The 12144-nt window shown below is 37.1% G+C and overlaps 2 protein-coding genes across 3 annotated transcripts in view; both read right to left on the bottom strand.

Moving 5' to 3' along the window:
- Positions 1-477: 477 nt before the first annotated feature.
- ube2j2 (ubiquitin-conjugating enzyme E2, J2) lies at positions 478-3860 on the bottom strand. 2 transcript variants are annotated; one of them, XR_013787829.1, is made up of 8 exons: positions 3675-3860; positions 3008-3138; positions 2819-2859; positions 2626-2728; positions 2400-2538; positions 2154-2234; positions 1696-2045; positions 484-1609 (listed from the first exon to the last, which is right to left on the bottom strand). XR_013787829.1 is itself a non-coding variant. In XM_079477660.1 (7 exons), exons 2-7 carry the CDS (start codon positions 3136-3138, stop codon positions 1761-1763), a joined length of 780 nt encoding a protein of 259 aa, XP_079333786.1. In that variant the 5' UTR covers positions 3675-3860; the 3' UTR covers positions 478-1760. The 2 variants fall into 2 exon arrangements, 1 of the variants encoding a protein (XP_079333786.1); XM_079477660.1 differs by having other exon boundaries at positions 478-2045.
- A 549-nt stretch (positions 3861-4409) lies between these two features.
- acap3a (ArfGAP with coiled-coil, ankyrin repeat and PH domains 3a) overlaps positions 4410-12144 on the bottom strand; it is a 45911-nt gene continuing 38176 nt past the window's right edge. The window contains exons 16-26 of the mRNA XM_079477982.1: positions 11772-11841; positions 11560-11654; positions 11260-11477; positions 10305-10403; positions 9958-10050; positions 9588-9814; positions 9344-9453; positions 9147-9257; positions 8604-8665; positions 5139-5241; positions 4410-5048 (exon numbers count right to left, since the gene is read on the bottom strand). Of these exons, the coding sequence (XP_079334108.1) occupies positions 5042-5048; positions 5139-5241; positions 8604-8665; positions 9147-9257; positions 9344-9453; positions 9588-9814; positions 9958-10050; positions 10305-10403; positions 11260-11477; positions 11560-11654; positions 11772-11841 (1195 nt within the window). The 3' untranslated portion in view covers positions 4410-5041. The remainder of the gene's footprint in view (positions 5049-5138; positions 5242-8603; positions 8666-9146; positions 9258-9343; positions 9454-9587; positions 9815-9957; positions 10051-10304; positions 10404-11259; positions 11478-11559; positions 11655-11771; positions 11842-12144) is intronic.

Genomic DNA, 12144 nt, shown 5'->3' with positions numbered 1-12144 from the left:
CGGAAACGTAACACAATTCTACATGTAAATTATGCTACGTGTGGCTACTAAATTGTAAATGTCCTCAATAATTACAATACATCTAAGATTACATTAGTATTAACCTTGATCACGTGGATTTAATGAAGCAAGTGAAATGTATTTTTTAAACATTATTCTAATCAATACATATATTTTAATATCTTATGATTTTAATATCATTGCATAATGCATACCTGTCCAAATAGAAATTTTAAGATCAGTATTGCTTTGAACAAAACTAAAAGTTCAATTACAATATGTAATGCAACCAAATCAATAACTGTAATTTTTCATTTTTGTCCTGGGAAAAAGTCATTTACAGCAAATAGTTACTTAATAACCCATTACACCCAACACTGAAGATGATTCACAGTCAGTTGAGTTTGCACTGTACGTGTTTGGCTTTCTGTTAGTTTGAGACTGTAATGAAGAAAGCTGAATGAAAGGAATGACTGCTTTCTTAAACAGAATATTATTTATTCAAAATGTAAACACAACATGACTATCTCAGATTACACGCTCCTCTAAGGGAAAGGATAGCGATCAACAGTGTCCATGAAGATGCTGGAAAAAGCATTACTTCTAGTATTTTTGACATGTGCGAACTCATCAAAAAGACCAGAACATACTAGAGCATTCATTTACTCTCGAATCTGATTGAATGGTGACACGTCTGTGCCATCCAGAAAGAGATGTTCTGCAGTGCATGTAGATCTCAGCAAACTAGACTTTGACTTATTCTTATTTGTGCAATTAAGTGATTTTGGAGGAAGTAACTCACATTTTCCTAAGAAACACAACTTTTTACAGTACAACAGGAACAGTGAGAACTGAATGAGCTCAAATGCATATTCTCCTGCCTATAAGAAGAAAATTTATTTCAATAGAGAATTATTGCATAAATCACAACCCTTGAAAATAACGAGAAGTGCTGTGTATCATGAAAGCCGAATAGTGCCGACAATCCTACATATTGCACAAAAAACATAAATTATAGTGTAACATGGCATATTAAAATGAGTCTATATGCTTTTCTTCTGGCTGACAGACATCTTCCGACAAAAAGTTAATGTACACTTGGAGCGCTGCATCAGACAAAAAAAATAATACATTTCAGGCAATTTCTATCCTGTCCTAACTTGTAGTTATGGTTGCCGTAGTGCAAGCGAGCACAAATGTGTTTAAGAACAAATCTTCATAAGCATGTTTGCAGTTGCGCCATTAAATGAAAGAGTCCGGGTTATAGGCCGCAGCAATAAATGTTGTGGCACACATCCGAAATGTATTTTTTGTTTTAGGAATGATTGGACTACATTTTTTGCTTTTATTCTTCCACACAAAACTTGCTTGGAGTCCTACGCGCAGATTTTAAAATCTTACATACCAATGAGAAATATGAAAAAATAACAAATGCTGACTCATCCTGACAAAGCTTAAAATGCATGTCGGATTTAATTTGTGGTCACGCGGGATTGGCTTTTTAAGGAACAGGGTACAGTAAAAAATGTGTTTGAATTTCCTTACATATCAATAAAGCCATCAGGTGACGTGACTTTGACTGACTGTTACACAAGGTGTGGTCTTCTCCCTTTAAGAGGAAATCACAAAGCGCTCAATTTCATTATGGGATTTCTTCATTTTATTTGGTTGTGAGAAAACCTGATTTTGCGCTACCTATTTTGGTCGTAAGAACAGTTTCAGCCTCACTTCCCTCCCGCTGAATTTCCTCATCGGGCGTTTCATTCCTGCGCGATGCTCCGCAGAACGTATTTGACCGTGTAGGCGAAGGCGGCGAAGCCCACGATGACGAACAAGTTGGCGAGCGCTCCACCCAGGAGTCCATGGTTACGATTGACCTGCTGTAGGTCGGGTGGGTGGACCGCTCCCGGGGCCAGATGCCCGTTCAGGGGCAGATGGCCATTTTGCGCATGGTGGGCTTCGCCATCGGGCACAACGTCGGGGAGAGGCAGAGCTTGAGAACGAGATCTGAGCTCTTCCTGCATGCGCTGCTTCTGTTTGATTTCCTGTTGAAAACCATATTTGCATTGTTTCAATGGTGTTGTTGGTGCATTCGATTTTGTTTAAAGCAGTTTTACAGAGCGAACACTCTATGCGAGTTGCGCAACACTTACTTCAACAACATCTGGAAACAGTTCGCAAAACACTTTGTCTTTGATGTTAAACGCAAGGCTCTGAGACGCTAGCTGTCTTTTCTGTGAAAAAAAAAGATTCAATGCACAATATTGTTTGTACTAAAACACAAATCAATGAAGTAATGAAACCCAAATCTGCTCGCGGTCTGATATGCAGCTACTTTCACTATAAATCAAGTCAAAACGTAAGATTTTAACGTAAATATGTTTTTCTTCTTCACTCACTGTGAAGTCAGAGGTTTCAATACTGCCAAGGGTGGGGCCCTTCTCAACCATGAAGCTCAGGAGCCCGGTTAAGATGGTGGAGACAGACCATGCTGGGTTCCACGTGTCCGGGTGAAAATCTGTGATGGAAAGACATAACCTGAAAGAGAAAGTAAATCATCGCGTCAGTCAACAATGTTTTTCATCGTTCTTCTGACTCGCTCTGTTTAAATACCCTGTAAATTACCTTGTGTTACATTTAAATCTTCCATTGGGTGTGATCATGTATATGCTCGGAGGTTTGAAGGGGAATTCTCGTGGAAAAAGGAGTTTGCCATGATAAAACCCACCTGCAAAAATGACAGACGAGAAAGAATGACGCTCCTGCACATCAATAAGGAAATCAAATGAAGTAAAAGTGAAACAGGGAAAAAAATCACCTTCATATGGGGTTTTCTCAGGACCACGTACTAGATAATGCCTGAAACGGAAACCAAATGAGGAATTATTTTATGGTAAAGATCAATGTGAAAGTGACCAAATGATTATAGGAATTCAATTTTAGGAGATCTCTTTAAGTGGAGGAGTAATGGTATCCCAACAGGTGTTGCATATAAAATCGAACTTGCCATTCCAAAATATTGGATGGGAGAGGTTCTGCGCAGATGTACGGGACCGGATCTTTCTTGATGCGCAGATAGTCCTGTTTTAACCTCTGTGTCGCTGTTGTTGGGGCCCTCTTGTTTAAATTGTTGCTCATCTGTGAAATCACATGTCAATCATATTATGCAACACAAAAACGTTTCCTCAATGTTCAATAGAAACTATATTTGAGGACATTGATACAAGCATACAGTAGAGCAGAACGCTTGATATCTAGGTTAACAAATTGACTGTATATTACACTCTTGTAACGTTATGTGTGTAGCAAAAACAACACACGTACCAACAAAATAGACAGAACTGTGTTGTGCTTATTAAAACAGACAGATTGTTCACGGTGGCATTTGGTTAAAGATCTCAATGGTCTGTAACTGATACACACGAGACCGCAGTCGAATCAGACAACAACAGGGAATCCGAATAACATTAAATAAAAACAATACGAGCAGACGTAGAGGCTTAAGCTTGTGTTCTAATATCAAGTGAGCGGTTTACTTTAACAACATCCCTGTGCATAATAATGTCGATCCTTATGTACGAATAGACCGCTTGAAACGAGTCCAGGATGACTGAAGTTGTCTAGATAAACACATTTAGATACACTGAACGGGCATTTTAACGGGTCGCTCTCACCTCTTTCAACGCCCTCCACGGGATCGACAAGGGTCCAGTTGTTGCGGTATACCGATATCCTTATATTTTATATCGAATGCGACCTCGAAAAACTTTCAAAAATAACAAAATTTAAGCTCTTTGGCTAAGGTGAAATTGTCATCTATCCCCCATATCAATATGGCCGCCACTACACCAGGAAGTTATGACGTAAGAGAAAATAAAAGCTCCAGAAAAGCTTTCGGAGGTTTTTCAAAATAAAGGTAAATACAATAATAAGACATCGACAAAAAATAACTTTGAAGTTCATGTTATCTTCTGCCGTGTTTTATTTTCTTATTATATCCAGCGATATATAAAACTGTGTGTTTATATAGCGAATGTTTATTTTTATAATCCATTTTTGTGTTAAATCAATACAGTATATAAAAAAGTCTGAGAGATGCTTGTTAATGGCATTTTTATAAAGTTATAATAAAGTGTAGGGGCAGGGTTTACCAGTTAAATGTTAGTAATTTGAACAATTTAAATGTAAATAAATTATGATTTTTTTAAAACAAAATTTGAGCACATTGTTTTTAACAGCTTATGCGTTTTACTTTAAAAATACATCAAATTGCTTTTTGTGATAGAAAATGTATATGTGGTAATCCAAAACTAAACCATTGGTGTCCATAACTTAAATTATGGAAAAATGTGTAGAAGTCAATATAGTCTATGATGTAGAAATGTTATCATTAGTAAATAATACTTTATCGGAACAAAGTACAGATTGTTTTATACAGAAGATATTTTATTGATGAACAGTCCAGTTCAACACATTTTGCATAGTTACAAAATACCATTATTTTAAGATATATTATCAATTTGCACCTAAAAAGACAATGTACATTATTTGCATTTGAATGTGCAATGATATGTTTTTGTACAGATTATAAGAACAAGGTAAATAGGCTATAGACTATACCAGCATAGTCAATATAGAAAAGTAGGTTCGATATTAGACGATGATGGAATCCTCCCCCTAAAAGAACTTTGGAAACCCTTTCCTATTAAAATAATCAAAGCTGGATATGTTTTTGTAATAAAAGACGTAATAATATTGTTTGTAATAGTATTAGATGAAATGTAAAATGGAATAACATTCATGTCCTGTAACCATACTGTAAATCATATACGTTTTCAAATGAGCCTGTTTAATGTTTCATAAGTGCTTGTTACTTATTTTGGCTAAACAAAAAAAGGAGAATTCATAAAACTGGGGGGTAAGTCCCGCTTACCCCATAAGACGTCATTAAAATCATTACATACAGTACATTCAAAACAAAACCATCCTTAACACAACATTTCTGTCCCGTTTATGCTCCAGCTTGCTTAAAGTTGTTCAGTCAAACTCTAAATTATGGAGAAGAAAATAAGTGTATTAATGACAATGGCATTAATATAAAAGTACATGAAATGTATACACTTGACACACAGCTATACCTGAAGGAATGACGGAAGTGAACGCTCCTCCGTTTCAGCTTCTCAGGATTGTGAGAGGCCATATGAGAAAACTCACGGAAAATATCCAGGTACGTGGTGTCACCTGTAAAGCCATGAAACACAGTTACACAACATTACATTTATATGCCTATACAGGATTCAGCTGTAATGAGCTTTTGTTATTTACATTTATACATTTGGCAGACGCTTTTATCCAAATATTTATTCTTATTGTTATTAAACAAAACAAGATATTGTTTTGCACCATAAGAAAATAATACATTCGACACAAATAGCATGCAAAATGTTTTTTTTATTTTTTTACAAATAAAGGTGCTAAACCTCCATGTTAATATAATTATTTACATAATGTCATTTATAAGAATTATATTCATTTAATATTATAATATTAAACATTAAAATAAATTCCTAAAATGAAAAATATATACATTAAACCTTTTGAATAATATTAAAGAATTACTTCACAAACATTGGGCCATTTTGTTTCTCTAATTAAAAATAATAATAAGACACCAAAGCGTGCATAATTTGTGTAAAGTGCCACTTGCTTTACATTTAAAAGGCACAAGAATTGAACAGCTCAACCCCCCACATCATCACAATGAACCAAAGCAGCACCTCCTCTAGTCTCCTCTCAAAATAGTTGGACCATAAAGGGTCTTTGTACCGTCTATGTGACCATGGCAACGGCTGAAACTATGAAGAGAAAAAAAGAGAGGGTTCGAACCCCTTTCCAGACCGTGTGAATTTCTCATGCTAGATTTACAATGAGAAAACTTTCTATGTCTGAAGTGCTCATACCGAGTCTCCACAAGAAGAAAGATTCTGGGTTAAATGCAAACAAAACTTGGTCGCCCAGTAGACTTTGTGAGTTCTTTAAACTTGTTTTGGTAAAAGGTTAAGTATTGGGTGATTTTTTTCTGTGGTTGCGATTAATAAAGAAGGTTGTCATACCTTCTTAATAAAAATAAAATAGCCATATAAATATATAAAAATTAAAATGTAGTACTGAAAGAATCCCACAATAATTCATATTAAGAAACCTATAAGAAATACATATAGCAAAGAAACTGAGAAGGCAACTATGGGAAACTTCCAGTGATGAATTTGAGAGTTCGGGATTAAGTTGAGTTAATGCAGAGATAAAATAGTGAATATAGTGTTATATAACATTCAGAAGGGCACTAGACAGACAGCGAGAGAACAGTAGGAAATGCAAGCACAAGTAGTTAGTAGTTGTCACATTTTTCATTTATTGTCAAAATCTGTTTCTGTAAAAGAAAACAACAGATAACAGGCAGAGCAAAAAAAAAGGTTGCAGTGGATTACAGAAGAACGTTCAGACGTATACGATATTGAGAGGCATTTAAAAAAATCTCAGAATGGTAGAGAAATGAAAATTACAGAAAGTCAAACAGAATTTTAAAAGCAAGCAGTAGAAGATTTTATGCTACAGCCACAAGCACAATCTCAGGGTATTTTACAACAAATCGGTGCATTCTAATTTGTTCAAGCACAATGCTTTTGTGTTTTTCATACAATTTTTATCACTTCGCAAAATGAACGATCATGTAAAATATACAGACATATTACAGAAAGTGCTGCGATTTCATTGGCCGGAGAGACGGACAACACACTAGCAATCCAACATGTTCGAGGCATAAACCTTTTCTTAATAAATGCTGTTTATATGATTGCTCCGGGAAAAGTGTTATTATACACAAAGATGTCTGTAGTCTTGGCTGAAATTTTGAATTACGGTGGCGGTAGTAAACGGTCAATAGTGAAAGGACTGGACAGCAAGTTGAGCATCGCATACACATGGGAGCTATTCAATGAGAACACATCTCATAAATATACATTAATGAGTCCGACATGATCACTGATTCCTCCAGGGTTAAAATATATGACATCATGCTATTATAGCATTCAATGCATTATAAAGCAGACGTTTTGGCATAGTATGACCTTGAGAACACAGTATGAGAAGTCATGTTTACACACACAGACCAGAGCAACAGCAATAACTGTACTAGAAATAACAATAAAAACTTAAATTACAGGCGGTATACACTAATCCTAAATCAGAAACCACAAGGCATTTAAAAACAGTTGTTTTTAATATTCCAATAATCATCTTTTTTTCTGGTCTGTGGGTTGTTGTTTCCCTCAATATCAAACAATGACTCTTTTCTCGGGGCGTTTGGGGTTCAGTTAAAAGTTAATATTCATAAAGTACATGCACTTAGAAAAATACAATCTGATTTGACAAATCATAATATAAAAAGCACATCACATCATTGCACTTGCTCTGGGTGGTTCTCGCAAAAGCTTAAAAGTCTTGTTTGAGCGGTTTTCTATAGCATCGTCCAAAAAAGCGAATTAAACCAACATTGAATAAAAAGTGCATAACAGTGGCATTCACTGTAGGAGAGCCGATCACATTTTCTGTTAGTAGATTGTTAGTTCCTTTATACTAAAACACAGTATACATATGTACATATAATAATCACAGTTTTACGAGTCCACTTTTCCCAAAATAGTTTGATAGCCCATTCCCTGTTTAAAACCATGAACAAAATGTACAAATAATGCCACTTGAACACTGCTAAGATAGATGTAGACACGGCTGCCTAACATACTGTACATGACCACGAGTACTCTGTGGGTAAATAGAGTAAAAGTGCACAAAAACGTTTCACATCACACTCTCTGTAAGGAGCTTTTGCTTTTAAGCAGGTATGTTTCGATGAGGTATCAAAACGTGGTTTGGATCAGAACTCTAAAAACGGTCATATTACCATTTTTCGGATCACATGACATGCGACGTGCATGAAATGCATTATTAGGGACATGACCGGCATGTATGCCTTAAAAAGTTATTGTCCTTAAAGCTTTAAAATCTAACTCTTCAACTCTGATATCACCACAGTGTATTTTGAAATGGACAGCACCGTTGCTAGCTAGATGTCAATCATGTCAATCTGCAGCGTATTGTGATGTCTATCTATTTCTAAATAAAACTAGTTGGATGAGACCATGAAGGAGATGCAGCTGCTGGAAAAAACAGCTTATACCAGCTTAAGGTGGTCTAGCACATCAACGATTGCCCACCAGCTAAGCCAAAGTTGTCTGCCACCCCTAACCAGTTTATCCAAGCTGGATGACCTCAGCCAAACTATCTGATCCACCACCAGTCTCAAACCAAGTTATCATCAGAAGTTGATTTCTCAGTTTTTTCCAGCAAGGTCATCACTTTCAGAATCACAGACTGACCGTCCCTACAGAACACGAACACACGGCAGGTCTCAGAAAATAACATTGGTGGGAGAGATGGCAATGTGTTCAGCTGGGCTCTCTAGTTCTCGGCTATGTTGAGACAGATAAACTCTTGTATGCATTTCTTATACTGCTGTTCTGTTGGACTGCTGCTAGAATATTGACCTGGCTGACCGAACGGACCCTCCGACTCCCGCATCTCCTCGTTCATCCGTGCCAGACGCAACCTGTCGAGAGAAACCGAGAGAGAGAGAGAATGATGAGATCAAGTTGGATTCAATACACCCATTATTTCTCAATGAGATTAAATGGAGGGCAACTTGAAACTTTTGCTAAAGTCTACTGCATCTCAGATATTTATTGTGTCTCTATTCAAGTTTTAGGAGAGATCTCAACAATGTCTCAAACTGAGCTCAGATTTGTCTAGTCGGCAATCAAAATTAAATATGATGGAAGATCTCAAAATGAACTCAAACATTTCTTATCAAACTTTCCCACATCCAGGTTATTTTACCTCTACATTCATTTGACACCTCCATACTCTTTGTGTATTTCAACCATTGTCAAGCAGTTTTGGAGAATCAACAACAAAGTTGATTCTTAACTGAAACACAACTGAGAACTCCATCAGATATTGCGAGAAATCTTCCTCTTGGAATATATAAAACATATTGTTTAAAAATAAACAAGCCGCATTCGATAACTTACAGCGTAACTATATCAGCGTTAGCGGCTTGCACGGCTATGCTCAGAGGGTCCTGCCCATCCTCATCACCATCATTCTGGGTCGCTCCTCGTTTTAGGAACAAACACACTTGACTGCAAAACAGATCCAGAAACATTTTCGGTTAACCTTGTGTTGTAGTGAGATTCGTGTTATGATATGCATCTCGGCGTGCACTCACCCTGTATGACCTAAATATGTAGCGTGATGCAGCGGGCCCCTCCCTCTTACATCTCTTTGGTTGACGTCTGCGCTATTTTGAAGCAGGAACTCGCAGGCTATCAACGATCCCTGAACACAGAAAGCCGAGGTTTATACAATTATTAGAAATGATGTATCACCCCAACAACCTTAAGGTTTCAAGACCAGAGGCTGCAATATGTCCACATGCGATGCATGTAAAAACATTTTAGTGATCGACTCACTCCAATCACGGCCTGTATGAGCGGGCTTTTCCCTTCGTCCTCCTTGTTCACAGAGTTGACGTCAGCCCCGTGTGCCAGTGCTTCAGCCATGACCGGCAGATTCCGAGCCTGACAGGCCTTGTAAAGCAGCGCTCCGGGACCCAGATCTCTGGAGTCCTCCAGATCCGACGCCAGATCCGACGCTTCCACTTCAACTTCATTACTCGAGTCTTCAGAAACCTCACACTCTAAAAACAACATTTAAATCAGCATATTCATGCTTTGAATAAAACTTTCTGCTAAATGCATGTATTAGTGAATATAGAAACTGAACCCTATTGAGCTGATTATGCAGTGTGAGATACGAGACTCACAGTCAGCGGTCACTCACCCTCTTCTGTGACGCTGTCCACCACAGACTCAAACACCAACACGTCAGTGCTGCCGTCGGTACTGCCACCCAACCCACTGTCACTGCTCAGACCTGCAGGACCAACACATGCCCGACACGGGCGTATTACACTCAAGAGCGGTGGCGCGTACACTCCACCGGCACCGATGAATCATTTAAAAACAACTCACTGTTATACAACACTATAACTCTATTTTCTTTTGGCCTTTATACTGGTCTGGCATTTGGGTTCAGATTGAAGTGTGTGAAATCAGCTTCGTTCCTGACAACAGGGTTGAACAATATTTTGTCGTGCTTCGTGAAAGCACTGAAGAAAAAGAACTTACTGCGAGGTCCTGAACCCGTGTCAAAATATGAGAAGAGTGAGTCCAGCTCATCCGGGCAGAAGAGAGATTCTCGCCGGAACTTCCTCTCCAGAGCAGCGGCTGCAGGAAGTTCATTATGTAACACATTATGTAACATGTACGGTACTTTTATATCCTCTTATTTTTCTTACAAAAAAACGTGGCACAGTGATGGTATAATAAGTCAAGGACTTGATGCTAAAACATTTCTGTTCATTAAAATCAAATAAAATGTAAGTCTATATCCGATCTGAAAGAAAAATTTACTTCCTATCACACAAAACATAAATAGTACAATTACAAAAGCACAACATTGCTCAAACAAAAAATAAAACTAACATGAAAAACAAATAAATAAAAGATTATCCAATACTCGATCTAAAACTACGAATATTAGCATTTATTAAAAATGAATATTAATATTAATAAGTTACAACTAGAACTGAAATAAAAGGTAACCCTATAAAGCAATATTAAAACTAAATAAATAAAAACAAAATTGCTAAAACAAACTAAAATGAACATAAAACTACAAATATAAAAAAAGCGAATCCAAAATCGGATATAAAGTAGACAAAAACGAATCATATTAATCATAAAAATATAATGATTTTCTTTACTTTATATTTAAAATATGAAGGTACAGAAAAATACATTTATGTATTTAGTATAGTATAGTATAGTATAGTATAGTATAGTATAGTATAGTATGATCTATTACAAAATGAATAAATATGAATACAAATATTACTAAAACAAATTTCATATAAGATCAAGAAGCTGTTTCCCAGACTGGTAGACAACCCCAACATGACACTAGATGATGTCTTGAAGAATGCAATGGTAAAACCATAAACCCCAAAATAAATCATGATGTAACCCTGCTACCATATTAGTTATTAGAGGCGTCTAATAAAATGCGTCCACGACACCCTACCTGAGGCGAGTGTGGCAGGAGAAGCATTGCCTGCTTCTGCTCTGTATTTCCTCTGGCTTTTAGGAAACGTGGTGGCGCTGTTGTGTCTCCGGCATTTCCTGGAGTTCCATCTGCGCTCTGATTTCCTCACACCGTGAACCAAAACTTCACCAGTCATCATTTTCTTTAAGAACTTCTTCTCCACGTACTTCGCCTTGATCCAGGCCTCTTTTTCTTGCCTGCACATCAGAATTAAAACAGTTATTAAAAACCGAACACTGAGAAGCAAAGCGTCAGTGAAGGCGCATCTCCATCACTCACCTGGAGCTGCTGGGTGCTGGTTTCTTCAGGCCCTGCTCTTCACAGCTGCCTTCGTAGATGTGATTGATGATGCTGTTTCCTAGTTCACACATGAGCTGCATTCAATACAGAAGAACAGAGAAGATTCTCAAGGGTTTGTTTGAATGTACTGCCATGTTTTTGTTCAAGTTAGAGTGAAGAAGGTTGTTACAAAAAACTGTATTTTAGCAGACCTTTAGTAATTCTGGTTCCCATGAGTCCAGGGTGAGAGAACGGACCTTTGAGCAGTGCACTCCCAAACTCCTACGAAAGCCACAGATGACAATGAAAAACCGTAATTAGGTTTTTGTGTGTTTGTTAACTAGTAGATGAACCAAACTTCACGTTTTCTGAAGTAGACACATTTACAATACAATTACAAGATAGATTGACATCACATTGTTGGGGTCTTGGGTCACTATATTCTAAGTCACTTCTGAGCTATATTGAATTGGGTTGATTCATATTTGATATATAAATAATTAAAGTGAATGGTGACTAATGCTGACAGTTGTGTGAATGATGACAAAATACTCTTTATTTTAAGTTGTTGCTGTTTAAAAACAA

This window comes from Barbatula barbatula, assembly GCF_947034865.1.
Source record: "Barbatula barbatula genome assembly, chromosome: 17".
In the NCBI taxonomy this organism is placed as follows: domain Eukaryota; kingdom Metazoa; phylum Chordata; class Actinopteri; order Cypriniformes; family Nemacheilidae; genus Barbatula; species Barbatula barbatula.
The sequence above is the reverse complement of the archived record's forward strand: the minus strand, read 5'-3'. Positions and strand labels throughout refer to the sequence as shown.